The 26,579-nt window shown below is 46.9% G+C and overlaps 3 protein-coding genes and 2 non-coding genes across 7 annotated transcripts; 4 read left to right on the forward strand and 1 right to left on the reverse strand.

Annotated features, from left to right (window-relative positions):
• Positions 1 to 19: 19 nt before the first annotated feature.
• Positions 20 to 10,305, reverse strand: NFKBIL1 (NFKB inhibitor like 1). Its single transcript, XM_047102266.1, has 4 exons — positions 10,149 to 10,305; positions 9,478 to 9,754; positions 1,988 to 2,209; positions 20 to 1,807 (listed from the first exon to the last, which is right to left on the reverse strand). The coding sequence occupies exons 1-4, from the start codon at positions 10,203 to 10,205 to the stop codon at positions 1,224 to 1,226; spliced, it is 1,140 nt and encodes a 379-aa protein (XP_046958222.1). The 5' UTR covers positions 10,206 to 10,305; the 3' UTR covers positions 20 to 1,223.
• Positions 10,306 to 10,463: 158 nt separating this feature from the next.
• ATP6V1G2 (ATPase H+ transporting V1 subunit G2) lies at positions 10,464 to 13,667 on the forward strand. Of its 2 annotated transcripts, XM_047102268.1 has the most exons (3): positions 10,982 to 11,594; positions 11,889 to 11,989; positions 12,511 to 13,667. In XM_047102268.1, exons 1-3 carry the CDS (start codon positions 11,513 to 11,515, stop codon positions 12,682 to 12,684), a joined length of 357 nt encoding a protein of 118 aa, XP_046958224.1. In that variant the 5' UTR covers positions 10,982 to 11,512; the 3' UTR covers positions 12,685 to 13,667. The 2 variants fall into 2 exon arrangements, 1 of the variants encoding a protein (XP_046958224.1); XR_006966189.1 differs by lacking the exons at positions 10,982 to 11,594; positions 12,511 to 13,667 and adding an exon at positions 10,464 to 10,682 and having other exon boundaries at positions 11,889 to 11,968.
• Positions 13,668 to 15,985: 2,318 nt separating this feature from the next.
• On the forward strand, positions 15,986 to 16,063 carry LOC124529504 (small nucleolar RNA SNORD83). The gene has a single exon (XR_006966389.1). It is a non-coding gene; the product is annotated as a small nucleolar RNA SNORD83 (small nucleolar RNA).
• A 427-nt stretch (positions 16,064 to 16,490) lies between these two features.
• DDX39B (DExD-box helicase 39B) lies at positions 16,491 to 26,465 on the forward strand. Of its 2 annotated transcripts, XM_047101785.1 has the most exons (10): positions 16,491 to 16,834; positions 17,810 to 17,937; positions 18,232 to 18,324; positions 20,724 to 20,907; positions 22,203 to 22,321; positions 24,387 to 24,518; positions 25,279 to 25,388; positions 25,487 to 25,631; positions 25,776 to 25,923; positions 26,245 to 26,465. In XM_047101785.1, exons 1-10 carry the CDS (start codon positions 16,624 to 16,626, stop codon positions 26,259 to 26,261), a joined length of 1,287 nt encoding a protein of 428 aa, XP_046957741.1. In that variant the 5' UTR covers positions 16,491 to 16,623; the 3' UTR covers positions 26,262 to 26,465. The 2 variants fall into 2 exon arrangements, 1 of the variants encoding a protein (XP_046957741.1); XR_006966137.1 differs by lacking the exon at positions 26,245 to 26,465 and having other exon boundaries at positions 25,506 to 25,631; positions 25,776 to 25,900.
• LOC124529505 (small nucleolar RNA SNORD83) lies at positions 20,960 to 21,036 on the forward strand. Its single transcript, XR_006966391.1, has one exon. It is a non-coding gene; the product is annotated as a small nucleolar RNA SNORD83 (small nucleolar RNA).
• Positions 26,466 to 26,579: the final 114 nt, after the last annotated feature.

Raw genomic sequence — 26,579 nt, forward strand, 5'->3', positions numbered from 1 at the left:
CGGGCTTCCCCTCCACCTCCACGCCTGGGACTCTCCCGAGTACATGGGGCCTCCAGATCTGAAAAATAGGTTTCTGACCCATAAGATTCTCTGCGGTAGACCTGCGCAGACTGTACACGCCAGCGCATGCCTGTACCGTCTCTTCCTTTCACGGAGTTCCCTGTTGTGTCCTGGGGAATGGAACTGGGCTTTGGTACTGTCAACAGCTTCCTCTCCCTCCAACCCCCAGGACCTTTTTCTCAACTTCAGGAAAAGATACCTATCCGGAAAGCCAAGCCTGGACTGCCCAGAGATGAAGCCCGGGTCTGGGGTGGGGGCAGAAGCTGGGTAGAGAGGAGGATTGGGGCCCTGGAGGTAGAGAGATGGACTGAGGAGCTAGAGGGGAGATAGCCTTGGGTGTGGATCCCTGGTTGCCCAAGAGCAGACAACCCAGGTTACATAATTTGGCTCTTTCCACCTCCCTCCCCAGCTCCTAATTTTAGCAACCGAAATTCCACTCCCCCACAGGGCTCTTCCTCTGTCCGTTCTGCTTCTATCCCGTCCTCCCACAATCTCCTCATGGCCCCCAGCTCCAGCTGCCCCCAACTCAGAACGTTCAGTGACTCAGCAAAGGGAAAGCCCTGTGCCGGGGGAAGGGGGTGTTAAGTGGGGAGGAGGATGTGGTTCTGCCCCGGGGAACTGGGGAGAGGAGGGAAACTGGTTTTGTTCCCTTTTTTGCCTCTGTTCACATCTATTTCTCCAGTCACTGCCTGCAGAGTAGAGGAGCCCAGCGCAGGGAGGGGAGTGAGACTGGGGGGCAACATGGGTCTTCTCCGGGCTGCCTAGGTATGGGGGTGGGCAAGCAGGGCCTTCCTGCCTCCAGCTGAGAGCACGGCTCAGTGTGTGCGTGCGTGTTGCAGGTGTGTAGGAGCTGCGGGTTTTGGCAGGCGGGGTGGGAAAGGAGATGTCACGTATGATGAAAACCACAGCAATGGAAAAAGGCAGAGGAGACACTGGGAGTGAGATGTGGAACCAGGTCTTATTAGGAAATGGAGGAGTCAAGGAGCAGTGGCGGTGGCCCATATCCTCCCCACCCCCACTCGTTACAAGTTTCACTCCCACCCCATATCCTTCGCGCGGGGCAGCATCAGCCTCTTCCTCGTCACCCCCGCCCTGACCTGCCCCTTACTACTGCCCTGCCTCTGAGGCTGCACTCCCTGCAGTTTCTCACTCTTTCCCTGGGGTCACTTGAGGGCCTCTGCGTGGCGATTCAGGGCTTGAGAAAGGGCCGTCACAGCTCCCATCACGCGGCCCAGCTCCCAGGTCTCAATCTGGCTTCGGAATCGCTGCAGGAAGCGGTCAGGGTGCCAGCGGACCTGCTGGACCCTCAAGTACCTCCTCAGAGCCCCCTGCTCCTCCAAGGGGGGGCCCCTGGCCACCAGGGCTGCAGCCATGGCCTCTGGGTCCCCTCCCCCAGGGCAGGGCCAGGGCACATCGCCAAAGCGCCAGAGGCTGCCCCTCCCTGCTCCTCTTGGGTGCTCTGCCCTGGGCCCAGCCCTGGCCGGCTCTGGCCCTCGGTCCCCACGAGCCTCCTGTGCCCTCTTGGCTCGGCTCTCACGCAGTTCTTCCTCCTTGGCCCGGGCTCGCTCTCGGAAGAGCCGCTGCTCCTCCTCCTGCTGTCGCCAGTTGTGACCGGAGCCCTCAGCCCGTGGGGGTCGGCGGGCTCCCTCTGCCTCGTGCTGCTGCTGCTTCTGGGCATGTTCCCGGGCCAGGCGATCTGACCAGGCTGAGAAGGACTCGGGTTCCTGGGTCTCATGGGAAGCATCATCTGTTTGGGAGGGCAGGATGGGGGTGGTCGGGGAGATGCTGTGAAAAGGTGACAGGCAAGAGCGGCAGGGAGGTTCGGAGAAAGGGGGCACAGGAAGCCAGTGGGAGCACCCATGCGGTGGGTACAGGAAAAGCAGTCAAGGGGAAGAAGGGCAGCTATGGATGGGAATGGATTCCTTACCTTCAAACCTCCCGATGACCTCCTGCCACTCATCCTCCAGTTCTCCCTGCAGCTTCTGCCTCCATTCCCGCTCCTTAGAGGCCTCGTCTTCTTCCTCTTCTTCAGCAGAATCCCAGGGAGGTCCCCAGCCCAGAATTTGCCCAGGGGTCTCCCCATCCTTATTCTTTATTCCCATAGCAGAGGGGCAGCGGCTCAGCAGTGGCAGGAAGAAGTCCGTGTAGGCTGTTGGTGGGAGAGCAGTGAGCAGAAATTAGCTGGGACTCCCACTCCTTGGCAGGCTGCCATCTTGAATCCTGCTGGTCACTCCCTCCCTTGGTCTTAGAGCAACGGAAAGGGTTGCCCACATGGAAGTCTCCTGGGCATTAGGAAATCACGGTCACCAACAAATATTTACTGATAGTTTACCACATGCGTGATAAGTGTGGTAGTTTACAATATTATGACCTATGTTCCCACAAACTGTTTCAGTGTCCTGGGAGTTCTGCTATGTTAAATGACATTTTCTAGTCTGCGTCCAGCCACCTCGGGCAATGTCAAAAACCTCTAACTATGTACTTCGTTTTTAGTTTGAAAATACTGTCACTTTATAACCCTTACTGTGTTTCTCATCCAAAACTAATTCAGACTGGTAAAATACCTGAATGTTTTACTCTGTACCATTATAGATATACAAATAAATAATAGGTGCCTTTGTACATGGCTTTTTTTTTTTTTTAAAGTATTTACCCATTTTGACAAAGACAGAGACAGCGTGATTGGGGGAAGGGTAGAGAGAGAGGGAGAGAGAGAGAATCCCAAGCAGGCGCCACACTGTTAGTGCAGAGCCTGATGTGGGACTCCATCTCATGAAACCATGAGATCATGCCCCGAGCCCAAACCGAGAGAAGGATGTCGAACTGACCCGAGCCATTCAGGAGGCCCTTACAATGCTTTTCAATGAACTGAGTAAAATAAGTGTTTTCAGGGGAATTTCTCTCAGCCAACCTCATATGGGGCATACTGGAAGGGGGATTGGGAAGTAAAGGGAAATGTTCCCAGGAACAGAGCAAGGTTGTTCCAAATGACTGCTGACCTAGGGCAGGGGAAAAGGGCTTTCATAGAGGGTCCCACCCAGGGGTTGGCTGACAGGAGGCTGGGGGTAAACAGCAGAGGGACTGACATTCCTGAACCCTCCTCTTCCTGAGCCCTCACTGCATCCACTCTAGCATCAGCAGAAGGCCATGCTGCTCACTTCACTACCAACCCAGCCCTCTACCCCTGGTCAAGCCCACCCACCATGGCCACCAAGCACCTCTTCACTCCGGGGACAGAGGAAGGTGAGTGAAGTACCCTCCCTTCCTATGGACCTACTTTCTCTCCCTAGGGCAGGAGGAAATGGGCCGGCAGTCCTTAAATCCTTATTTTGTGGTGCTGGGAAGTACTGGCCACCTGACAAAAGGATGGGACAAGGGAAGGATTGTCCTGTCACTGCCAGGAAGGCAGGAAAACAGAATGGGCCAACCTGGGCTGGCCAAGGCCCATCACCCCCCACCCATCACCTCTTGGTGCATCTCTGAGCGCCGCCCAGCCCAAACCATATCAGGATGAGGGAAGGGGGTACTTATTACTGATGTGACTGGTCACAAGCCCTCCCAACTTGTCCCATCCAGCAAATACCTGGTCCTGTCTTTCAACTGTTTATTCCCCATTAGGGTTCACAGCCGCAGGAGGGTGGGTGGGTGCTCAGACTCCCATAGGAGGTTTTAAAATTCATAGATTTTAAGGAGTAAGGCCTCCAACTAAAAAACAGGGCAAGTAAAATATGGTACAGCATATTAAATAGCCACTAAAAATGATGCCTGTGTGAGGAAAAAACTGACTATAAAACCATACATGGGATCCAGTCACAACCATATGAAAAAAAGAGGCCAAATCTTATGGTTAAAAAAAATAACTAGAAGGAAATGTGTAAAAATTCTGGTCTCTGTGTGGTAGGACTATGGGTAAATATTTTAATGTAAACAGGATACAACTGATGTGAAAAAATTTTTCTCTTTTTAAAGAATGAAGAATAAATTTAATCACTGTTAACAGTTTGCTGTGGTCCCTTCCAGTCCTGTCTTGGTGTGTATAAATGCATATATGGGCGTCTTTTTTTTCAGAGATATGTGACCATGCTATTTCTATTGTTTGGCAACTTGCTTTTTTCACTTAACGTCTCATTTGTATTTTTCCACAAGAGTATACACAGCCTACCTCATTCTTTTTTATGACTGTGTAGTGTTCCGCTATGCGTATGAAACAAACATCTCCCACCCCCAGTCAACAGACTTTGTTTCCAAAAATGTTCAGCCTCCTACATATATCTCTGTGGACAAGGAGTGGGGTAGATTCTCGGAAGTGGAATTTCTGAGTCAAAGAACATGTGCGATTTTACTGAATTGCTCTCAAATTTGTGCCAACATACACCCTGATACAGAATATGAGTGCCTGTGTTGTCCTTTACTAAAGTTGAGTATCACCAACCCACCCTTTTAATTTTGCTCATCTGATAGAGGAAAATATTTCATTGCTTTTTTTTCCTTTTTTAATGTGTTTTGGCCCACTCTTTCTTCCTTTCTCTTTCTTTCTTTCCTTGTGTCCTTCTTTTTTAAAAGATTTTGTTTTTCAGTAATCTCTACACCCAACATTGGCTTGAACTCATGACCCTGAGATCAGGAGTCACAATCTCTACCAAGTGAGCCCGTCAGATGCCCCTGGCTCTTTATCTCTGTTGTGAATGACTTGTTCATGTTCTTCATCTACTTTTCCCCTGGAAATTATACATGTAGACATGAGAGCTCTTTATACTTTGCAGTACACTTTGTATACGTTTATACCTTGTGCCAAGTATTTGTAAATATTTTCTCCCATCCTTAGAAAGGTTTTATGCAGTTAAATATGTATCAATATTTTCTCTCATTGCTTTTGGCTTTACGTCATCCTTAGATAGGCTTTCCTCACTCTAAGATTATAAAAATATTCTCTAGTGTTTTTTTTCTACTAATTTTTATTTTTAGAAATCCAAACAAATTTAAAAAGTATAGTACAATAAGCGCCCCCACTCCTCCCACAAGGTATGTTACTGTTCTGTCATTTTTGCAACATTATTTTGTATTAAAGAAATAAAGTATCATAGGTAAAGTTAAAGCTTTCTCTAATGTTGCCTTCTGAATATTATTCCCCATCTGCCCCTCACCGCCAAAGGAAATGTCTCCTGTGAATTTGCTACATACCCTTCCTGTCATGTTAAGATATTTAAGCTGCTGTAATTTATTTATTTTAATTTTAGAGAGAGAAAGAGAGTGTGTGGACAAGCGGGGAAAGGGGCAGGGAGAGGACAGAATTTTAAGCAGGCTTCATGCTGGTCGTGGAGCCTGACATGGGTTTCAATCCCACAACCCTGGGATCACGACCTGAGCCGAAATCAAGAGGTGGATGCTCAACTGCTTGAGCCACTCGGTGCCCCCGTTATTGATTGATTGATTATTTTTGAGAGAGCAAGCACGAGAGAGTGTGAGCGTGTGCACGCACAAGTCGGGGAGGGGCAGAGAGAGAAGGGGCAGAATCTGAAGCATGTTCTGTGCTGCCAGTGCAAACCCTGATGTGGGGCTTGAACCCACCAACCATGAGATCATGACATGACTTGAAGTCGGATGCTCAACTGACTGAGCCACTGAGGCGGCCCTCCGGTAATATACTTTTGAGTCAGGGGTGAGGTAGGAGTCCTTTCCTTAGATGAACCAAATACTCCAAAATTGTTTCTTAAATAGCTCACCACCCACCAGTGATTTGAAATGCCACTTTCGTCATCAATTTAGCAGTACAAATCGACTTCCCAGGGTTCTTTAATATGTTGTACTTTAATATTGAGAAAAATCTAGATGAAAAAAAATTTTGAAGTAAAAACACGCTGTGTCTTTTTTTTTTTTTTAATTTTTTTTTTTCAACGTTTATTTTTTTTTGGGACAGAGAGAGACAGAGCATGAACGGGGGAGGGGCAGAGAGAGAGGGAGACACAGAATCGGAAACAGGCTCCAGGCTCCGAGCCATTAGCCCAGAGCCTGACGCGGGGCTCGAACTCACGGACCGCGAGATCGTGACCTGGCTGAAGTCGGACGCTTAACCGACTGCGCCACCCAGGCGCCCCAAAACACGCTCTGTGTCTTAGTGGTGGAAGCACTGTTCTTCCCTTCCCCATAACGAGGCATGATTTCTATTTTAACATCACGTTCACACTCACTGGTCCAACACACTTGTATTTGGGGAGCCTAGGTGGCTCAGTTGGTTAAGCATCCAACTTCGGCTCAGGTCATGATTTCACTGTTTGTGAGTTCGAACCCTGCATCGGGCTCTGTGCTGACAGTTCAGAGCCGGCAGCCTGCTTCGGATTCTGTGTCTCCCTCTCTCTCTGACCCTCCCCAGCTCATGCTCTGTCTCTCTCTGTCTCAAAGATAAATAAAAACATTAAAAAAAAACACACCAATATTGTAAGTTTATACTGAGTGATGGTTGATAGAGGCACAGAGGAAGAAAAGGTAAAAGTGGGTAGGGTGGGGACACCCGGGTAGCTCAGTTAGTTAAGTGGCCAACTTTTGATTTTGGCTGAGGTCATGACCTCACCATCCGTGAGCTTGACCCCACATAGGGCTCTGTGCTGACAGTGTGGAGCCTGCTTGCTGTTCTCTCTTCCCCTCTAGTTCTCTTTGTCTCCCCCACTTATTCTCTCTTTGTCTCAAAAACAAACAAACAATTACAAAAACAAAAAGTGGGCAGGGTGGTCTGAGAGGGCTCCAAAAAGGAGGTGGGGCTTATGTTGGGCTGGAAAGGGAGGATAACTTAGCAAAGTGGAAATCAGGTGGATGGGAAGGCAGTCTTGTGAAAACATGCCTGGGGTCACTGAAGACAGAGCTGGGTAGCTGGAGCTGCAGGTTTGTGGTTGTGCCATGGTAGGTAAGGCTGAAAGGCAAATGGAACATAAACCAGATGGCTCAGCTATCTGCAAAACGGGCCACCGCTTACACCTACTGTGTAGGTCAAAGTGAGTAATAGGTGGGCGATGTCAGGTACTGTGCTGGCACAGAAGTACAGTAAATGTTACATAAAAAAACCACACACAAAGAAAACAGGCTGGCTTTGGACTTGATTGTTTTCGCAAAGACCGTTTCTTAGTGTCCACTAATTCTTGTTGTACGCAGAGAATGGTTATTGTCTGACTAAGGTGTGTTTATATGGGGGTCTTTGGCAGCTAAGACCACTTCCCCATGAGGTGATGGGTCCCAAAAAGAAGTTACCAAAAGCCATTCACTGGCTTCTCATCGGTTGTGACCGCGCAGCCAGACAATCCAGCATGAACTGCCTCATCTCTCACCTAATGTGGGAATGGGAGAAAACCTCCCCTCTTCAGGGGATCCTGGGTCATTTCATCTGGTCAAAGGAAATATTTGCATTTTAATACAGAATGGTCTCTAGAGCAGCTCAAAGCTGAATGAGACGGGCCATTTTACCAAAGAGCCAGAAGGCCACCTGGTGGCTGGACCGTCAGGGGAACAGGAGGAAGTAAGGCCCGAGAGGACACCACAGCTTGGGAATGACCTGAGACCAGGTCCCCCTTAGGAAAGACAACAACCTGTCAGTTATGAGATTTCAAAAAGTTCCTGAACTTTCTGGGCCCTGCTTTCCTCATCTGTAATGAGATAATAGTGTCAATCTCATATGCTTCTTAGATGTCAATACGATGAAGGAAAATCCTGCCACGCTAGGAGGTAGTTTTATTACTCAAAAAGCCATAATTGGAAAATATGAGAATAAAAATGACAATACTTCTCATCTAGTGAACGCCAAATCTGCCAAGTACTTGCCTCATTTACTTGTCACAGCTTTCATTTTAGAGAAGCAAGTTAAAATATAAATAATAATAACAATAATGATAAAAAAGGCAAATTAGGGTCACGGAAGTTAAGTTGCATGTTCCTGTTACACAGCCAGTAAGGGGTAGAGGCTGAAATTGGAGGAGGTCTGGGATCTACCACAGGGTCCTCTGCTCTCTTGCCATGTATAACGTGAGCTGTCAAATTAGATGCCTGCATTTTGCACACCTGCTCTTTTTGTTTTTAACAAAAAATCTGAATATGCCAGCCTATCTCATTATGTTAAGGGGAATTAAAGGGTTTTTTTAAATTTACCATATGGGGAGAAGTTTTTGGGGTGAGAGGTTTCTGTTGGGGAGCTGGAGGATGGTAACAGCAATCAAACTGAGTTAAGGTTGTTCATTCCAACCCAGATTTTCCTCCAACGTTCTCACTAGGAAAATCTCTAGAGGGTTTTATTTTCCTAAGGGCTATTATCTCTACTGAGCTGCCTCCGCTGTCAATAGGTCCCCACCTGAAACGCTCAGTGTCAAAGGTTTCTCAGAACTCAGATGTTTTTGGGACTTGTAAGGCTGACCTGAAAGTACATACATCGTATCTTAGGTAGCCGAGGAGGGCCTGGGTAGCTCCGGTAACCAAACACGTGAAATGTTTCTGCAGTGAAACGCCATCAGTAGGATAAAAATGAATGATAGATAGTCTCCCTTTAGTTCAGGTTAGGTTTTCTCTCCAAACGAGTCTGGTGACTGACTGATGAAAAATGTTTGGCTCTTAGTGTTTTGAGTTGCAGAACTGAGGCTAAGGGAGTATGGATCTGCTGATAACGGAAACGACGTCCAGCATCTACTGCATGTTAATCACAGGCCGGGTGCTCTAATTGCATATGGTGTCAGTTCATTCTCAAAACATACGTGACAGCATGGGTGCTTTGAACATGGGCACTATCATTGTATAATTCTGTAATGTATCACACAGGATAACACAGTTGTTACAGAGTACAGACGGTCTAGCTAGGCTGCCTGGGTTATAATCCCTGCTCTACCACTTTGTCGCTGGGGGACTTTGGCAAGTTATTTTACTTCTCTGTGCTGTTTTCTCATCTGAGAAATAGGGGATAATATTAATTCTTATAGTTTCATAGGGTTGTTGGGAGGACTAGATGAGTGGTTTTGTGAGAAGTACTGGAATATAGCAAGAGTTATTTAACTCTTTGCACGCGGGCAAACTAAGCCTCAGGGAAGTTTAGGAAGTTGCCCAAGAATACTCAGCTGTTAAATGTGGAGCTGGGATTTGAACCTAGGCAATCTAACTGCAGAACCTACCCTCTATCCTACTTTTTGTACTGTGTCTTGACAACTAGTCAAGACACACAGTAGCTACTAATGTAGAAAGATGTGAAAATTGAAGTTGTTGTTTCGAGAATGCTGGGATCTTCAGAGAATGAATGGTAGCTCAGTAACCTAAAGGCACAAATGACTGCCACATGCCAACGTGGACAGCTACTTTCCTCTGCATCGCTAGCTTATTTTTCATTTGTTGGCCTTCATCTCCTTCCCGTTTAGTTAGTCGCTCATGACCTTGTTCCCCACCAGGGAAACTCACCATCAGGGCCCTGGCGGGCAGCAGCGTGCAGCGCCGTGTCCCCGTGGCGGTCCTGGTGGGCAGGGTCAGCCCCAAGCCGAAGAAGCAGGCACAGGGCAGGGGCATCGTGCCGGGCACAGGCCCGGTGCAGTGGTGGGGGTTGCCCAGCGTCTACATCAAGGCCCGGGTGTCTCTGGAGGAGGGCTTGGGCCCGGACCAGCCGTCCTGCAGACAAGTAACGACGGAAGCGACGCTCTCGGCGTTGGCGGCGGGAAGCGGAGGCCATGGAAGTCTTGGGCTGAGGAAGAAGGAGAAAAAGGCAGCAGTCAGGGCCCCAGCCTTGCCTGGTCCCTCCCCCACCATCCCTGACATTCCATCTTGTTCCTCCCTTCGGTTCCCCTTCTTTTTACATCTTCAGGAACAGATGAGGCCTATCCTAACGCTCATCCCTTAACCAGATGATAGGTTTGAAAACAATTTTGAAGTGGGCTTGGGTCACAGACATTTTTAATGTAAAATTTGAGAAAAGGATAAATAATTGCTTTTGAGGCTCACTAGCCCAGGTAAGTTTTAATACGGGGCTTTGAAAAAGGCAAATAAAGAATGATGGGGGACATTTTAATCAACAGAAATCTGAATTTAAAAGTCACAGATAATTTCAAATAATGATCTAGAAATTGAATATAATCTACCCGGCAGACAGATGTGGAGGCTTCTCCCTCTGGGACCTGGGGGGAGGGGTTACTCATCAGACCTGCCCCCCGCCCCCCTAAGTACCCCCAGAGCTGTAGGCCCGAGGCCTGTGTTTAAGACGCTCGGAAGAAGGGAGGCGGGAAGGGCGGAGACACTGTAGGCTGGCGGAAATGGCGCACGCCGAGACGCAGGTAAAGGGCGGAAACGCACTTGGAAGGCACGTTACCGGATGTCGTCTCTCTCCGAGGGGAAAGGCGGGGGTGGGGGGGGGGGTGTGTTCCCTCAGTCTGGCCTCGGGGGGAAACTAGGGGAACTTAAGGTAAAGGGTCCGTCTGAAACCGTAAGACTGGACGGTAGACGCGAAAAAGGAGCCGAGCAAGGGAGGGTAAAAACGGTGATTTAGAGATTTAGCTTCCCCTCCCCCAACAGGGAAGAGAGAAGAGATGGTTCAGAGATAGATAAGAGAGAAAAAACAGGGGAGATGAAGAGGATTAAAAATCATGGTGAAAATGGAAAACCAAAACTAAACCACGGTGAGGCCAAGAACTGGGACAAATCAAAAAAGACATGTGTGAAAGACACTGAAAAAAAAAAAAGTGGGGCGCCTGGGTGGCTTGGTCGCTTGAGCGTCCGACTTCGGCTCAGGTCATGATCCCACAGCTCGTGAGTTTGAGCCCCACGTCGGGCTCCGTGCCAACAGCTCAAGAGCCTGGAGCCTGCTTCGGATTCTGGGTCTCTGGCTCTCTCTACCCCTCCTCCACTCATGCTCTGTCTCTGTCTCAAAAATAAATAAACATTAAAACAAAATTAAAAAGAGTAGGACAAGGCAAAAGGAAATTTGGACTTGGGAAAGATACAGAAAAAGAGATAGAAAGGGGAGGTAGGAAAAAAAGAGGAAGAGAAGTAGGAAGAATTCAGAAACCCAGCATACTCTTTTCCCAATTAACGACACATGTTGACTTCCTTTCCCTCTCACCCCATTTTCAAGCCCTCTATGCCTGCTTTTCATTCCTCTTTGCCCCTGTCCCGGTTGCTAGACATCGACCCGGAAAACCCTGCACCTGCGGTGATGATAGCGAGCAGCTCTGGGCCTGGTCTCTGCTGCTCCCAGGTGGTCCTTCTGGGTACTGCCCGTGGGAGAGGTGGGAGAAGAGACCAGCCATCAGTTGGAGGATCAGTTTGGGGGAGACACCTGGTGCAGCAGGCTTAGCGGAAAAGGGGAGCACTAAGACCCAGGGACAGTGGAGAATTGCAGCGAGAAGCTGGTGGAAGAGGAGTAGGTGGTGTGTATGTGTGTTGGGGGTTGGGGGAGCCTTCTGGTACCTTGGTAGCATCCGAAACAGCATCAGCCATAACGACAGAAATGGCCAGTCAGTCTCAGGGTATCCAGCAGCTCCTGCAAGCTGAGAAGCGGGCGGCTGAGAAGGTGGCAGATGCCAGAAAGAGTGAGTTCCCTTTTCTCTCCCTTAGGAGTCTGGAAAGAAAATTGGGGTGCGGGGGGACAGCAAACATTTGAGTCCCTGGGAAAATCCAAGGCCGGGGTGGGGTGGGGGAGAAAGCTGGGGCTGGGCTGGCTGATTAGGAGGCTGATTAGGAGGGTGATTAGCGGGGTGGGTGTTAGAATCTAGCACCTGGTCGGCTGAGAGATGGCAGCAAAACTTTCTGGAAAGGAATGACCCCTACTATCACATTTTGTGAGGGGGTCTACTCCCACCCCCTATCCCTTCTTCTGCTTCCAGGGAAGGCCCGGCGTCTGAAGCAGGCAAAGGAGGAGGCCCAGATGGAGGTGGAGCATTACCGTCGAGAGCGAGAGCAGGAATTCCAGAGCAAGCAGCAGGCGGTGCGTTGTGGGAGAGTTGAAATGGGATCCTGGGGTGCAAGTTGGTGGGTGCATCTGATGAGGTGTGTATGGGGTGACCCTAGAAGAAAACAAGATGGTAAAGGGCTGAAGGGGACCCTTGGCAGGGACCACGTTATTGTTCAAGGTATGTGAGATGTATGAGAATCTGAGAGTTTTGAAAGACTTGGATGGCTTGTGGGGTGGGGGGGGGGGAGGGGACTTGCCACCGTCTGTGTGGAGTACGATGTCATTTGGGGTGGAAGGCAAAGTTTTATGGTCACGTGTGGTGAGGTAGTGGGGGTTTTCCAGTTGTTTTAGGATGAAGTTGCATGTCAAATCTCAAAGGAAAGGGAATTGTGTTGCTTTCTTTGGTGTCTGGATATTGCCATGGGATGGGGGTGGTTTTGGCAAGGGCTTTTCTTCCTAGCCTTGCTCCAGGACTTTTTCCTCCACATACCTGTACCCTTCTTTCTGTTTCTGCTTTTGCCTTTCTGTCTTCTGCCCCTTTCCCGATCCCCCAGGCCATGGGCTCCCAGGGGAACCTCTCAGCTGAGGTGGAGCAGGCTACGAGACGCCAGGTACAGGGCATGCAGAGCTCCCAGCAGAGAAACCGTGAACGCGTCCTGGCCCAACTTCTTGGCATGGTCTGTGACGTCAGGCCCCAGGTCCACCCCAACTACCGGATTGCTGCCTAGAATTCACCATAGGACCTGACTGTTCCCTTCCAGTTCCCTTCCTCAAAGAAACCCCCCAAACAAAATTACCACCTGCCATCTTCACTGCTTCTTTCCTATTTTCTCTCCTTTCCATTCCCTAGAAATTCTAGGGGCAAGATCCAATAACTCTGTGAAAAGTACCCTGCTCAGATCTGAGTCTCCTTACTGTTCTTTAACCTTCACTGGGACCTTGTAAACTCCCAAGTCACTCTCACCGAAACCCTCTGTGAAATTTGTAGCATGGATAAGTAGGGATGTGGAAAAAACACTTTGACTTCAGAGCCTGGGAGCCTTGGGTTCCTTTCCCAACCCTGCCACTTTCTGGCTGTGCACCTAGGACAGCTACTTAATCTGTAGTCCAGTGTCCTCCTTTGCAAGACTGGCATGATGCTGATGGTGATAAATAACAATAATACCTACCTTATGGGACTGCTGCAATGATTAGGAATCACTCTGTAAAGAGCCTAGCATGGTTTTTGGCATGTAGTTGCTGTGATTCCATAAATGTCCGCCCTGTGATATTATTACCACCCGTTGCCCACCGTCAAAACCAAAACACAACTGTTTCCTCACATTTGTCAATGGCTGTCTAAATCACTCACTCATTCTGTGAACCTAGTAATTTTTCTGAAGAATTGGTTCTTCCCACCTCTCTTTTCCCAGAGACTTTATGGTCCCTGAAAAGGAAATGAAGACCTCGTTTAGCCTCTCTACTGTGGTTCCAGGAAGATGTTGCATTTCGTAGTCTCTCTTTTTGTCTCTAAATTGGCCTTTCTTTTTATTGGATTTTTCCCTTTCCTTTTCTGATTTCCCCAAAGACCCATCAGATGCTCACTGCTTCCTGAGATGTAAAGTGATGCTGTGTTCCTTTGTATGCATGGCCTCCCTTTCTACATCCTTAACATCCTTTCCTTTGTAACAATAAGAAAGTGTCAATAATAATAATAAAAATAAAACCTATGGCAAATCAGTTGGTGTGTGGAAGCAGCTTCCTTTTTGCTTCATCATTTCTCACTTTCATTCACTCTCTTGTTCCTTATTTACATATTCCCCAAATACCCCAAAGCGCTGTCCTTTGAAGCTTGTTGGAAAAAATAAAAGCAACTAGTATGTTATTGTTTCTCTTAAATGAGGAAGATATGTGGTTCCTCGTTGGGAATCCGAGAACTACAATGGCAACTATAGAGAAAAGCTGGGGTGTATTAACAAGCACTCTTTGCTCCTTATTTTGCATTATTTTTCTTCATGGCACTTATTACTACTTGACATTTGTTTATATGTTGTCTTCCCTGGAATGTGAACTCTGATGACAGGGCTGTTCACCGAGTCCCCGGATCCTAGGTTAGCGGTTGGCACAGGGTAGGCAGCTGATAAATACTGTTGAATCAATTGATACTTAAAGTCGGAAACATCATCCTTGGATCACTGTTCCTTCTCTTGGCCGCAGAACAATGCCTACTTCACCAAAGACTTGAACCAATGAGGTAATCCATAGGGTAATTATTAACCGGACTCTTCAAGCAGGGAGGCAGGATACAATAGAGACTAAACGATGTTTAAACAGCTAGCTTTATTTTGGATCTGTTGCTTTGTTTGTCGTAGAATGGCAATAATGGTACCTATTCCTTACTGTTAAGTGGCTAACTGGTAACAGGTAAAGAGCCGAATGTTTGCTGTCATTTTTGTTGACATCACATCTGACTTTGGTAGCATATCAAAGACTGGGTTATCAAATGCTTCATTAAGGAAAAAATTCAAGCTCAACAATGGGGCTGCTGGAGGCGGGGCTAAAGACATTCTGGTCGAATTAACAATATTTATATAATGTTGCCTAACCCTCAAGCCCCACCACTTCTTTAAAACCTGAGGCAGAATCCACTCAGTGGATTTAGAACACCTTCCAGACTCGAATTTCCTGTCCCATAGCCTCAGGGCCCTTGGGGCACCAACTACATCGGCCAACATTTTGGGCAAGGGGAAAGGGTAGGACCCCTACGCGCGGCTCAGACTCATTCCTCCCCTCAACTGAGGTCCCACGTTCTCTAGCTCCAACGCTGACGCACCCGGGTCACCTTGACTACCAGGCCAAGGACCCCGTGGGAACTCTCAGTCCCCGCCACCCTTTTTCCACCGAGCGGTGAGCCTACGGAGGGGTGCCCGGAGAGAAGACCTGCCCGACAAGAACCTAAAGGAAGAGGTGAAGTATATGGAGTAGAATAGGGCACGAGAAAATATATAACAGTAGGAGAGGATGCCAGTTTCCTTTATGCCCTTTGTTACTTGCAGTAGCGGAGGAGTTAGAAGTGGCTTTAAAATTTTTTTTCACACAGGCATTTTCTAAAGGCAACCCCGGAGCGCGCAGAACTATGGGATCGTGAAAGAGTCGCCTTCCGGTCCCTTGCGCCTGCGCGCTGGCAGCCGAGAAGGCGGGAGGCCCTGGTAAGAGGGAAGCCGAGAACCGGAAGTGAAGGCAGATTCCCTCCTTCGTCGCTGTTGCCGCCGCCATATGCGCTCGCCTTGCTCAGGTAAGCTTTGGGCTTCTTTATCATCCGCTTCCATCTGCGTTTCTCTGCGGCCATTCTGCCTCGTGGACTCCTGATACCCCTTCCACAGACTATGGTCTGGTCCCTGGGGCCTAGATGGGTCGTTATTTCCATTGCTTGCATCCCTTTTGAGAGCTCTTAAGAGTTCCGGGGGGGGGCAGGGAAGGTAGGGGGCCCAATCCAAGATGGTGGCCCTAGCGCCATTGTGTTCCTTTTGCTCCCTGCTCCTTCGTTGGGCTCCTCGTTTATCGGATGCCCCAGCGATGGTGAGAGGCGGCGGTAGGTGCTCTTTGTTTCTGGGCATTTGCGGAGGGTGGGGCTCTTTTCACCTTCCTTCTCATCTCTGGGTTCTCTTAATGGCCCAAGGTGGGAATAGAAGGAGGAGCCGCCTTACGGGCCTGGTTGGACTTTTCTTACCTCGATTTACCAGCCTTTACTTGGAACATTTTCCAAATGTTTATGCGTGATGTCATTGTGTGTTTATAGGAAAGGAGTCTCACCTGAAGAGTAACGAAGGGTGATGAGATCCCTTACTAGAGTTTGTAGTAGAGCTGGAGTGAGAGTTTATCTCGAGTACCTTTTTTCCTATTAATTGTAGCGGAGGGAAGATAGTATTCATCTCCGACCTAGTCATTGCTCTTACTCTACTCTTCTATTCCCCCCCCCCCCCACATTAATTACACAGGGATTTCTTAAGCACCAGAAGGAGGTTACTGAGGAGTGGGACGCGGATGGCAGCCAAATGATGTTTATATTTTGGGAAGTGAGCACTTTGCGCAATGATGACCTTAATCTATCACCCTTGACTGATGGCTGCCTTGTTAGGGGTCAACACTTTGAGATGTAGGGAAAGCAAAAAGTCTTGCTTTGACAGTTTTTCAGGACTTGTCTTTATCTTGTCGTCTCCATTCTCCACTCTCTTGATTCATTTTGCTTTTCATTATCTATTTTCTTCACTGTTGTTACTTAACAGATCAGGAGTTCATATGCTGGTTCTCCCCATCCTGCTTTCTGGTTTATGCTACTCTGATCCTAATCTCTTTGGGAACTTGTGTCTTAACCGCCTCACCTGGGACCACTGTATTATGTTTGCTTTTATGCTTTGTGTTCTTGTTATTTTTCTTTCCAGATAAAGGTGTCAGTACAGGGAAAGTGGGAAAAGTGTGGGGATGGAAAAGAGGTGGTGAAGGCTCTGCTCACGACTAATAAGTCTTTTGTTTTTCTTGTTTGTTTTTTTCCTAGCTCTTCTATCAGAAACTAGGTTTTTTGTTTGTTTTTTTTAAACTGTTGCTCAAGCCCCCACTCTCCTCCCTTGTTTTCACTTTGCGTGAACCCTTCCGGAGACTCCTCCCCTTCTCCCCCTGCCGGCCCAGGAATGGCAGAGAATGATGTGGACAATGAGCTCTTGGACTATGAAGAAGATGAGGTGGAGACAGCAGCAGGGGGAGACGGGGCTGAGGCCCCTGCCAAGAAGGATGTCAAGGGCTCCTATGTCTCCATCCACAGCTCTGGCTTTCGTGACTTCCTACTGAAGCCAGAGTTGCTCCGGGCCATTGTTGACTGTGGCTTTGAGCATCCGTCAGAAGGTAAATTTTCTATTGGGCCTAGAGTATTCATTAGGTTCTTTAAGGGAACAAGAAACAGGTGTGTAAAACAGTTCCTCAGATAATACATATTTATTTAGGGTATATCAGAAAATAAAGTATCAAGAACTATTTTAGCAGTAGGAAAGATTTGTATAGATTGGTTTTTCATTCATGGTAACATGAAAAAGCTAGTGACCTAAAAGCAGCTGCTGTTAGTTGTTGTGACTGGCTTTTCTCTTTGCCTACTTTTTTCTTTTAAGTTTATTTATTTTGAGAGAGAATGAGTGGGGGAGGGACAAAGAGCGAGGGGGAGAGAATTTCTCCAAGTTGTCAGTGCAGAGCCCAATGTGGGGCTTGATCCCATGAGATCCCATGAACCGTGAGATCACAACCTGAGCCAAAACCGAGTCGGATGCTTAACGACTGAGCCACACAGGCGTCCGTTTGTCTACTTGTTTTTAATTTTGTTACCTAGGCTTCTAATTTTGAATTTCCAGAGAGGAGCTGGTTGGACCTTTAGTCTGTATTGGGCCAGGCCAACTATGGTCTCTGGAAACCTTTGTGGCTGATCTAAAATGAGTTGCTTTTGGGTCAGCTACCACACCCTTCATTTGTGTCCAGGGTTACATGGCCTAAAGATGGCAAGCTAAGTAGGCCTGGGGCAGGCACTCAGATGTCATGGATTGTTACAGATTAAGGGAAATAGGGACAGAGCCAGGAGCACCAAAGGTGAAGTCTTGGTGGGTGGAAGAGGCCAGGCACTGGAGTTGGAGGAGGCCAAAGCCAGGAGGAACTAGGAAGGTCTGCTTTTGGGATGAATTTGATGGAGGGAGCAGAGAGGTAGAAAGGGCCTGGAAGTTGATGAGAACCATTTAAGAATTGAGTGGTGAGAAATGGGTTTGGAATGGTGAAAAAGGTTGTGGAGTTACTGAAGACTGAAGTGTAATTTATCTCTCCCCCCATCCCTCCTTCTAGTCCAGCATGAGTGCATCCCTCAGGCCATTTTGGGAATGGATGTTCTATGCCAGGCCAAGTCAGGCATGGGAAAGACAGCAGTGTTTGTGCTGGCCACACTGCAACAGCTGGAGCCGGTTACTGGACAGGTACGTTTGGGGAAAGTGCTGTGGAAGACATTTTGGTTAGGAATTTTTGAGAAGGGTGTTTTGCCTCAGCCACAAGCTGCAATCAGAGCCACGGGTGTTTGTTGCAAAGATGACCTCGGTTACCTTTTTCTGATGGCCATGTGGGATATTGCATAGAAATTATGTGGTTAATGACTTAGATCTCAGAATTGAGGTCATTTATAATCTGTCAAATGTATTTTTGTGACCATCACTTCCCCGAGGAGATAGTAAAGGGATATACTGTTTGTCTCTGTCTGCTCTCCCCACCCCAAGGTGTCTGTGCTGGTGATGTGTCATACTCGGGAGTTGGCTTTTCAGATCAGCAAGGAGTATGAGCGCTTTTCTAAATACATGCCCAATGTCAAGGTAAGCCAGGGTAAAGACATCTGGGAGGATGAGGGTGGGGGGAGTTGTAGGCATTGAAGACTTGTAGGTCAGCCGTCTTCATGTCCATAGATGTTAAATTATCTTTATATGAATGTCATTTCCACGTTCTAGGTGGTAAGTTTCTGCAAACTTTGGTATGCAAGGGATTTACAGTTTACGGTTCATTTGAGTACACATTATAATTTCTGAGATGTTTGCTTTACTCTCATTTTGGAGAATCTTTAGTTTGCTTTAGTTTTTAACAGATTGGATATAGCTGTGCAGCAGGAGACTGCATAGTTAGGCTATGAAGTGTGCTCACCATGAGACCTCGCTTTTGTTTATTATTTCTTTACACTGACTTTGAATGATTTCACTGTGTTTTGGTTGAGTGTGAGAATTTTGGGGTGTGTGGCAAGAGAAGCTGGAAGCTCCAAAACATCTCTAGTGTGGTGTGTGAATTTAGAGGATTCCTGAAAGTGGCAGAAAATTGAAAGATGTTTGGTGGCCACAACAGAGTAGGCTTGGGTTGTTTTCTGTATATAACCTTGGTTTTTATAGTGTGGTTTCCAAACCCAAAGTTTCAGCATCGTTTGGAAGCTTGATGGAAATGCAGATTATATGGGTACCACCCCAGACCTACTGAGTATGAATATGTATTCAAATAAGATCTCCAGGTAATTGGAGTTTGAGAAGCACTGATGTGTATCACTTTCTACTCCTCTGGCTAGGATGTGGTAAAGAATAGTACTTCTGTTTGGATTGTTGTGATTTTCTCCTGTTACTCATTATTTTATGTTTTAAAGTAACTAGGAATGTTGAGTCCTAGTGCTAAACTAAAAATAATTTCTTAAAAACCAAAGTAATAATGATCAGTATCTCGTGGTAACATGTTTTGAGTAAACTAAAAGGTTTCATAACAAAAAGATTTGTATTCTCCTGTCTCTAATTGCACTTTACGGAAGGTAATCACTAGTTAACCTTTATTTTTTTAAATTTTTTTATTTTTTTGCTTTTTTCCCTAATGGTTCTGTGACACCAGGTATTGGTACTGTTCTCTCAGTTTATCAAACTTCAGGTGTTTATGATTTCTTTTCATGAGAGATGTTTGTTCGTGTTGTTTTGTTATTTGAAAATTTTAATCCTTTAAAAGTAATCTAAATGTTATATATGTGTGTGAAGTAATATCTCTCTTTTTAAATTGTCAGCGTCATTGACATTCACTTTCTGTCCTTTAACTGGAGTGGTCTTGCTGCTGGTTGATTCTAAAAAGTTGAAAACCGGAAAAACGGTTTCCATTGTTATGACTGGAAACATGCATTGTTGGGCTTATTAGTGAGCTAGAATTGTACTTCCTCCTCTATAGGTCCAGCTCATCAGCTCATGTGGCTCAAAAGAGAACCTTTTTTTTTTTTTTTTTTAAGTTTATTTCAGTAATCTCTAACCCAACGTGGGGCCGAAACTCATGACTCCAAAATTGAGTTGCATGTTCTTCTGACTCCGCCAACCAGGCGCCCCAAAAGAGAATATTCTTGGTGTTAAGATCAACTGCAAATTGTCATGACATAATTCTTACTTTTGTTTAAAATTGTGCTAAAGTGATTCGTTCAAAAGGTTGGGTTAGTTCTATAGAATATCCTGTCTCTGGATTTGTCTGGTTACTCCCTTACGTGGTTCTTTAACTTGTTTTTTCCCCTTAGTGTTTTCTTTAACTGAAATACGAATTTGAAAGCTCAACTGACTGAAGTTAAACATTTTTGGCAAGAATTCTTCATAGTTGATATTTTGTGTACCTCCTGTCTTGTTGCAAACTTGGTTGTTCCGTAATGAGTGATTTTAGTTTCATTGTGACAGTCTGATCCTGTACTTGATCTTCTCTCCTTGAAACTAGAAAGCAGTTTCTGGTGTCATGTGATCCTATAGTAAAGACTAGATCCTCAGCAGATCTTTTCTTAATGTTTATACATGGAGTAATGTGGTCAGCTTGAAACCGTAATTTCACAGGGTTTGTGAAGGGGCATTTAAAAATCTGAGTTCGCTTAGGAAAACTTGATGTTCATGAGTTTTTTGTGGTGCTTTGCACTCTGGTGATTTCTTGCTGTCCTTTCTTACAATGAAGTGTGGCCATAGCATCATGGGAAGGAATATTATTAGATTAAGAAGAAAGTGCTAGTCCTGACTTCCTTGATTAGCCACATAACTCTGGGCAAGTTACTTATGTTTCTTAGCTTCAGCGTTTGGGGAATGTAATAAGAATTTTAGGTCAGGTGGTCTTTGATGTTTGTTTTACCTTTGAAATACTCAAAGTTCACTTAGATTAAACTGAAAGGATGGGAAGTGCCGGGAGATTGGACTGTTTCCTCCCTTGTGAGACACTGTTTTTTTCTGGGTTAATACAGGTCGCGGTGTTTTTTGGTGGTCTGTCTATCAAGAAGGATGAAGAGGTGCTGAAGAAGAACTGCCCGCATATCGTCGTGGGGACCCCTGGCCGCATCCTAGCCCTGGCTCGAAATAAGAGCCTCAATCTCAAACACATTAAACACTTTATCTTGGATGAATGTGATAAGATGCTTGAACAGCTCGGTGAGTGGCAGTGCTGGCAAGGGGGCTGGTGATCAGGGAGTTGCCCTTTAGAGCCAAATGATGTTTTTTTGATTCAGGAGCACTTTAGTGCTGGGACGACTCTTCATCTATCACCCATGACTGATGGCTCTGGCTCCCCTGTCGATTTTTGTGAGGCCTTTTAAGGAACTTGGGTGAGCAAGGAGAAGTGTGTTTTGTCCTGTGATAGAGGTTTTGTTTCTTTGAGAGGAGTGACTTTGCTGATCTTAGACATTGCTCACACCACTATTCTCTCCTTTACAGATTCTTATACTGGGTGTCAGGGGTGGGATAATAAACTGAAGGAAGAAGCCATTTACTCTCTGGCATTCTCTGCACAGCATCTATCAGTTTATAGCTGAGTAAATCTTTAGACCTAAGTTCTAGGATTAACGTGGAGAGTTTATGGGGTTTTTCTGTATTTCAGTGTGTCACGTGCGGTTAAGAAAGGAAAATTGTGAGAACTCACATTTAATAAATGAGAGCGTTGGGATGGACGTGGCCCCAGGGACAAGTCATTCCAAATGATTGACTCCTAAAAAAATTTTTTTTTAATGTTTAATTTTGAGAGAGAGACAGAGCAGGAGTTGTGGAGGGGCAAAGAGAGAGAGACAGTAGCTGAAGCAGGCTCCAGGCTCTGAGCTGTCAGCACAGAGCCCGATGCGGGGCTCGAACCCGCAAACTGAGATCATGACCTGAGCCACCCAGGTGCCCCTGATCTTTGACTATTTTAACGTGAGCTCTAAGATGGGCTCCAGGTAGAGATGTCTTGTTTGCCTGGCTGGATAGGAAAGCATGATCCAGAGGAGCCACGAAATGGACTCTGACGACTGGAATGTAATTTGGTGCGCAATATTTGCAGACAGCAGGGGTGTGGGGAGAAAGTATTGGACAAGGGCCTTGTAAAGAATTTCTCAAGGGTCTTATGCTTGTAAGTTTATGTTTATGCTTATACTCAAGAGCCTCTGCAGTGGGTCTTATCTCCATATCATAATTGTGAGCTTTGGGGTTTTTTCGTCTCATTTCTTGTCTGGTTAAAACAGCTGGAATCCGATCCCAAGTCTTTATTTCAGATTCCACTGTGTGCTGTTTCTATTGTGTTATTACAATGGATGTGATTTTACGGTGGTCGGAATAAATGAAGACCTGAGACAAATCTTACTGTGAAATGACTGTTCCTTACCCATTTCCAGCAGCCATCACCTCATTGGGCTGTCTCTGGTCTTTGTCTATGATGTATGCTACTTGTCTTACAGTCTTCTTCCTTTTTCTTGTAGACATGCGTCGGGATGTCCAGGAAATTTTTCGCATGACCCCCCATGAGAAGCAGGTCATGATGTTCAGTGCTACCTTGAGCAAAGAGATCCGTCCAGTCTGCCGCAAGTTCATGCAAGACGTAAATACCCTTCTACCTTCTCTCCCTCCACTCCCCGCCCACTGCCTCCTCCCCTTCCGCGCCCTCTTCCTCCAGACTCCCTTGTCCTTCAAGTGCCAAGAAGGGGGCACGTGCCCATCTGGGAGTGATGACTCCTTGAAGAGACACATAGAGGCAGAGACAGCTAGCGTTAGGGTCTGCGCGGGCGCCAGGGAAACTCCGGAAGACTTGGTCGGGTTAACTTGAGAGCGGGTAGTGTTCGACCTTTTTTTTTCATCACAGCATTTTTGAACCTCTTCTTCCTTTTTGGGGGAGGGCAGGATTTTCTGCCCTACCACCCACCCATCGTCTCCTATACACCCCTTTACAGCCACGCACCCTCAAGGTGGCATCGAGCACACAGTTGGAGCCTTCTGCTCCTCAAAACTCATAACCTCCCGGTGGCAGGAGAGCAAGAGAGGGACAGACAGATGGCAGGGCATGTCCAAAAGAAGAGCAAACAGCACAAATGAATCCGCTCCCTCCCCGCCTCCAGGGGTGGGGGCCTCTGGCACCTCAGTCCCCGATCCCTTACTCCTTACCATCCATACCTCCTCGCACCCATCCGGAAGCTCGGTTGATGTGAGCCGGCAGCGGAGAAGCACCGTGGAGCGGCGGGGGAAATGCAGACGGCACCAGCGGTGGATGGCGGCAGCGGAGGCCGCGGGGAAACCTGACCAGGAAGCCGAGGACCAAACCAGCCTCTTTTTCCGTTCCCGGTTTTTTTCCTGAAACCAAGGCGTGCCGTGCTCCCCGTTTCCCCCCATATGTGTTGGGGGGAGGGGTGTCCTGAAAGGGGGGGTAGATTTTTTTTTTTTCTTTTTTAAGACATTTTTTTTTTTTTAATACTCAAAGGAGAGGGATGTGGGAAAGGTAAAGTGAGGAGCTCCACTTGGAAGTAACCAGGTGGGTGTTAGGGTTTGGGGCTAGACGGGGCCTGTCGTATAAGTAGTGCAGTGTGTTCTTTTCCCATCCTGTACTGCTCCGCCCCATGGGATGTTTGCTATTTTTAGCTATACGTGGGGCTAGAATTAGATTTGAAGGAGGTCATGGAACTTCTTTTTGGAAAGCCTGCCTTTGCTATCCTGCTAGCTTTCTGGGATTGGGCTTTTGATTTTCTCCCGTGGCACACATCCTTTCCTAAAATCTTGGACCCTGGGTGTTCATGTTAATTATGTCCCCAGGTTAGTGAAGAGTGCTAGGAAAGTTGGGCTCTAGAGTGGAGTCTTGTGTCAATTTGTGTTTTTATTTTTTTATGCTACCTTCCTCCCCTTCAAGGGTTTTGTGCGTGTGTGTGTGTGTGTGTGTATTTTTTTTTTTAAGATGAGTGTATATCTACTGCTCTGAATTTGTTTCTTAGCACCATCTGTTGGTACCTTCCATGTAACACTATAGTTGGTTTGGCTCTTAGTTCAGAGACCAATGTTCTGTTCCCTTTGTTCCCTTGTGGTCTGAGGGCAAGTTGTTACTCGCCTTGAATAACGTTTGCTTCTCTTTTTATGGCATTTTGACTGTCCATTGTAGTATTCTGATCTTAACAGATATCCACCCTCCTAATGTGGATATGATTCTCTTGGGAGGATACTCGGAGCAATTTCTGTTCTCTCCCTTGTATTATAACCAGCTTTGGTGGAGTTATTCTGACCTTGAGTCACTGTGTCCCACCAATTCCCGGGTGTTTGGATCATATTGGCCCTTTGGGGATCATCTCCTATTTTCTTTCCTGTACCACCTCCCTCTGAGGTAATGGCATCTTGCCATTGGGTGGTCTCACTGCTCCTTTACCTCCCTGCAAATTTCCCTTCCCATGACAGTTTGTAGCTGGGCAGTCTTAAGACTTGATAGGAAGGAAATTAGATCTAATGTGGAAGAGACCACATTAAAATGGGGGTATTTTTGGGGATGTGGTGGGGTTTTCAATCTTCTCTCTTCTCCCCATCCCCCCCATGGGGTGTATTGGAGATCAAGTTCCTCCACCCCCCCAGGTTTAACCCCCCCACTCTGCCCTCCTCCCGTTCCCCACCCCTTCCTCCCCCCTCCCCCCCAGCCAATGGAGATCTTCGTGGATGATGAGACGAAGCTGACGCTGCATGGGTTGCAGCAGTACTACGTGAAACTGAAGGACAACGAGAAGAACCGGAAGCTCTTTGACCTTCTCGATGTCCTTGAGTTCAATCAGGTCAGTTGTTTAAGGTCCAGTAGAGGGATGAGCACGTCTCCAACTGTAGCAGAAACCTGGTTAAGTACCCTTTAATTGAGGATATGACCCATGCGATGTGAGAGAGAATGGTGGAGAAATTGTCTTTAAATGAAATTCTCTTAAGTGAGAATTCAGAGGTCTTCTGGGGCTGAGCATGAACAAGGTGTGAGCAGCTGCTTTCCTGTTCCATGGCTGTCACAGCCGGGTATTCAGTAAATAAAAATCTCAATGAAGAAAATCCTTGAGGGGGTTTAATCTTGTAAAAGTTCCAAAATATCTTAGGTTTGTTGGGTTCTTAAATTTGTTTCTTGTGTTATTTACCGAGAAGAAGCGTTTCATCACTTTACCTGTTGTGTAGTTTATCTGCACCAAAAACTTTCTAAAATTAAGGTAGAATTCTTATGTTGGATGTTCTTGATGAGCAGGAAATATTGGTCCTGGTCTTTCCAGACTTTAGTTTTAATTTTTACCACTTTCTCATGAGGTTGCCTCATTCTTGTCTCTCAACACACCTGGTAGTTTTGGTTATTTTCTGTACCTTCTCTGCAGCATGTCTGCTTAGGAGATGTCAAGAGCTGAGTGAGAAAGGCTAAATTGTATTTAGATCAGAAGAGGAATATATGGGAGGGACTAGGAGGAATTCCTTTAGAAAAGCATAGTTACTGAAAACATTCCTTGCACGTACGTAATCTCTCTAACATTCCACATGGGCCCACATCCCCCTACTCTCCACACACAGGTGGTGATCTTTGTGAAGTCTGTGCAGCGTTGCATTGCCCTGGCCCAGCTTCTAGTGGAGCAGAACTTCCCAGCCATTGCTATCCACCGAGGGATGCCCCAGGAGGAGAGGTGAGTCAGAGATGCAAAGATGTTTTGTGTCCTTGGGAAGGAAAAGAGACCATTGAGAGAAAGGACTCAACATTTTTCTAATTTCCTTTCTCACAAAGGCTTTCTCGGTATCAGCAGTTTAAAGATTTTCAACGACGAATTCTTGTGGCCACCAACCTATTTGGCCGAGGCATGGACATTGAACGGGTGAACATTGCCTTCAACTATGACATGCCTGAGGATTCTGACACCTACCTGCATCGGGTAAGCTGCACGCCCACACGGACATCCCAGTGTCCCCTCCCACCTCCCGATTTCCTATGTCTTTATACTGTATGTTCTCATCCCTCCTTTTGGGTGTCTTCCTACTTTTGGGTCTTCCCAGTGCCACCCTCTGTCTCCTTCCAGGTGGCCCGAGCAGGCCGGTTTGGCACCAAGGGCTTGGCCATCACGTTTGTGTCAGATGAAAACGATGCCAAGATCCTCAATGACGTGCAGGATCGCTTTGAAGTCAATATTAGTGAGCTGCCTGATGAGATAGACATTTCCTCCTACAGTGAGTATTGATCTCATGAAACTGGCTCTTCAGTCTCCTTGTTCTTAGTGTGTTTGTGTTAAATCCCATTTATGTAAATAAGGTCTCTGGTGCATAACAGGCACTCGACAAGTTCATGTCCCCTGATCTTGATGCCCTTGTTGGGATGTGTAGTTGTCCTCTGTGTGGGGTCTTTTTCTCATGACAGATTATTTCTGTCCCCACTCCCAGTGTGTCCTCTGCACCCACAAACTGCACAGACATCTGCATGTAATGGGGGGTGTTTCTGCCAGCCTCGCCATTTCCATGTCTTATTCTAATTGTGCCATGTTTTCTCTTCAGTTGAACAGACGCGGTAGAGGACTCACCCATAGTTTTGGAATGTGACCGTCTGTCCCTCTTCAGGAGATGACAGCAGGCATATGGGGGTGAAGGAGACACTACTGCCACCTTACTGGCAACCCCCACCCCCCACCCCATGACTTCCCCCTTTTGCATCACCACCACTCCTAAACTCCTATTTCCTGAATTGTCTGAATTTTTTTTAACAAAACTAAAAAACACATGTGTCTGTGGTGTCTATAAATGCTCCATCCCTTTATTGGATTTAGGGTGAAGTGAGGCCATGATTCAGTGTATATTCCTATAAGGACTGGGTGCCCTACTGTGGGGCCCAG

This window comes from Lynx rufus, unplaced genomic scaffold (assembly GCF_022079265.1).
Source record: "Lynx rufus isolate CCGP_SWC_20201006 ecotype Redwood Valley unplaced genomic scaffold, mLynRuf1.p SCAF_6, whole genome shotgun sequence".
Classification (NCBI taxonomy): domain Eukaryota; kingdom Metazoa; phylum Chordata; class Mammalia; order Carnivora; family Felidae; genus Lynx; species Lynx rufus.

Coding starts and splice junctions, on each gene's coding strand:
- NFKBIL1 (XM_047102266.1), bottom strand. CDS start 10,205: ATGAGTAACCCCTCCCCCCAGGTCCCAGAGGGAGAAGCCTCCACATCT. Junction 2,210..9,477: donor TGCCCGCCAGGGCCCTGATG/GTGAGTTTCCCT, acceptor TCCCACCAACAG/CCTACACGGACTTCTTCCTG. Junction 1,808..1,987: donor GGTCATCGGGAGGTTTGAAG/GTAAGGAATCCA, acceptor CCTCCCAAACAG/ATGATGCTTCCCATGAGACC.
- ATP6V1G2 (XM_047102268.1), top strand. CDS start 11,513: ATGGCCAGTCAGTCTCAGGGTATCCAGCAGCTCCTGCAAGCTGAGAAG. Junction 11,595..11,888: donor GGTGGCAGATGCCAGAAAGA/GTGAGTTCCCTT, acceptor TTCTGCTTCCAG/GGAAGGCCCGGCGTCTGAAG. Junction 11,990..12,510: donor TCCAGAGCAAGCAGCAGGCG/GTGCGTTGTGGG, acceptor CCGATCCCCCAG/GCCATGGGCTCCCAGGGGAA.
- DDX39B (XM_047101785.1), top strand. CDS start 16,624: ATGGCAGAGAATGATGTGGACAATGAGCTCTTGGACTATGAAGAAGAT. Junction 16,835..17,809: donor CTTTGAGCATCCGTCAGAAG/GTAAATTTTCTA, acceptor CCCTCCTTCTAG/TCCAGCATGAGTGCATCCCT. Junction 24,519..25,278: donor ATGTCCTTGAGTTCAATCAG/GTCAGTTGTTTA, acceptor CTCCACACACAG/GTGGTGATCTTTGTGAAGTC.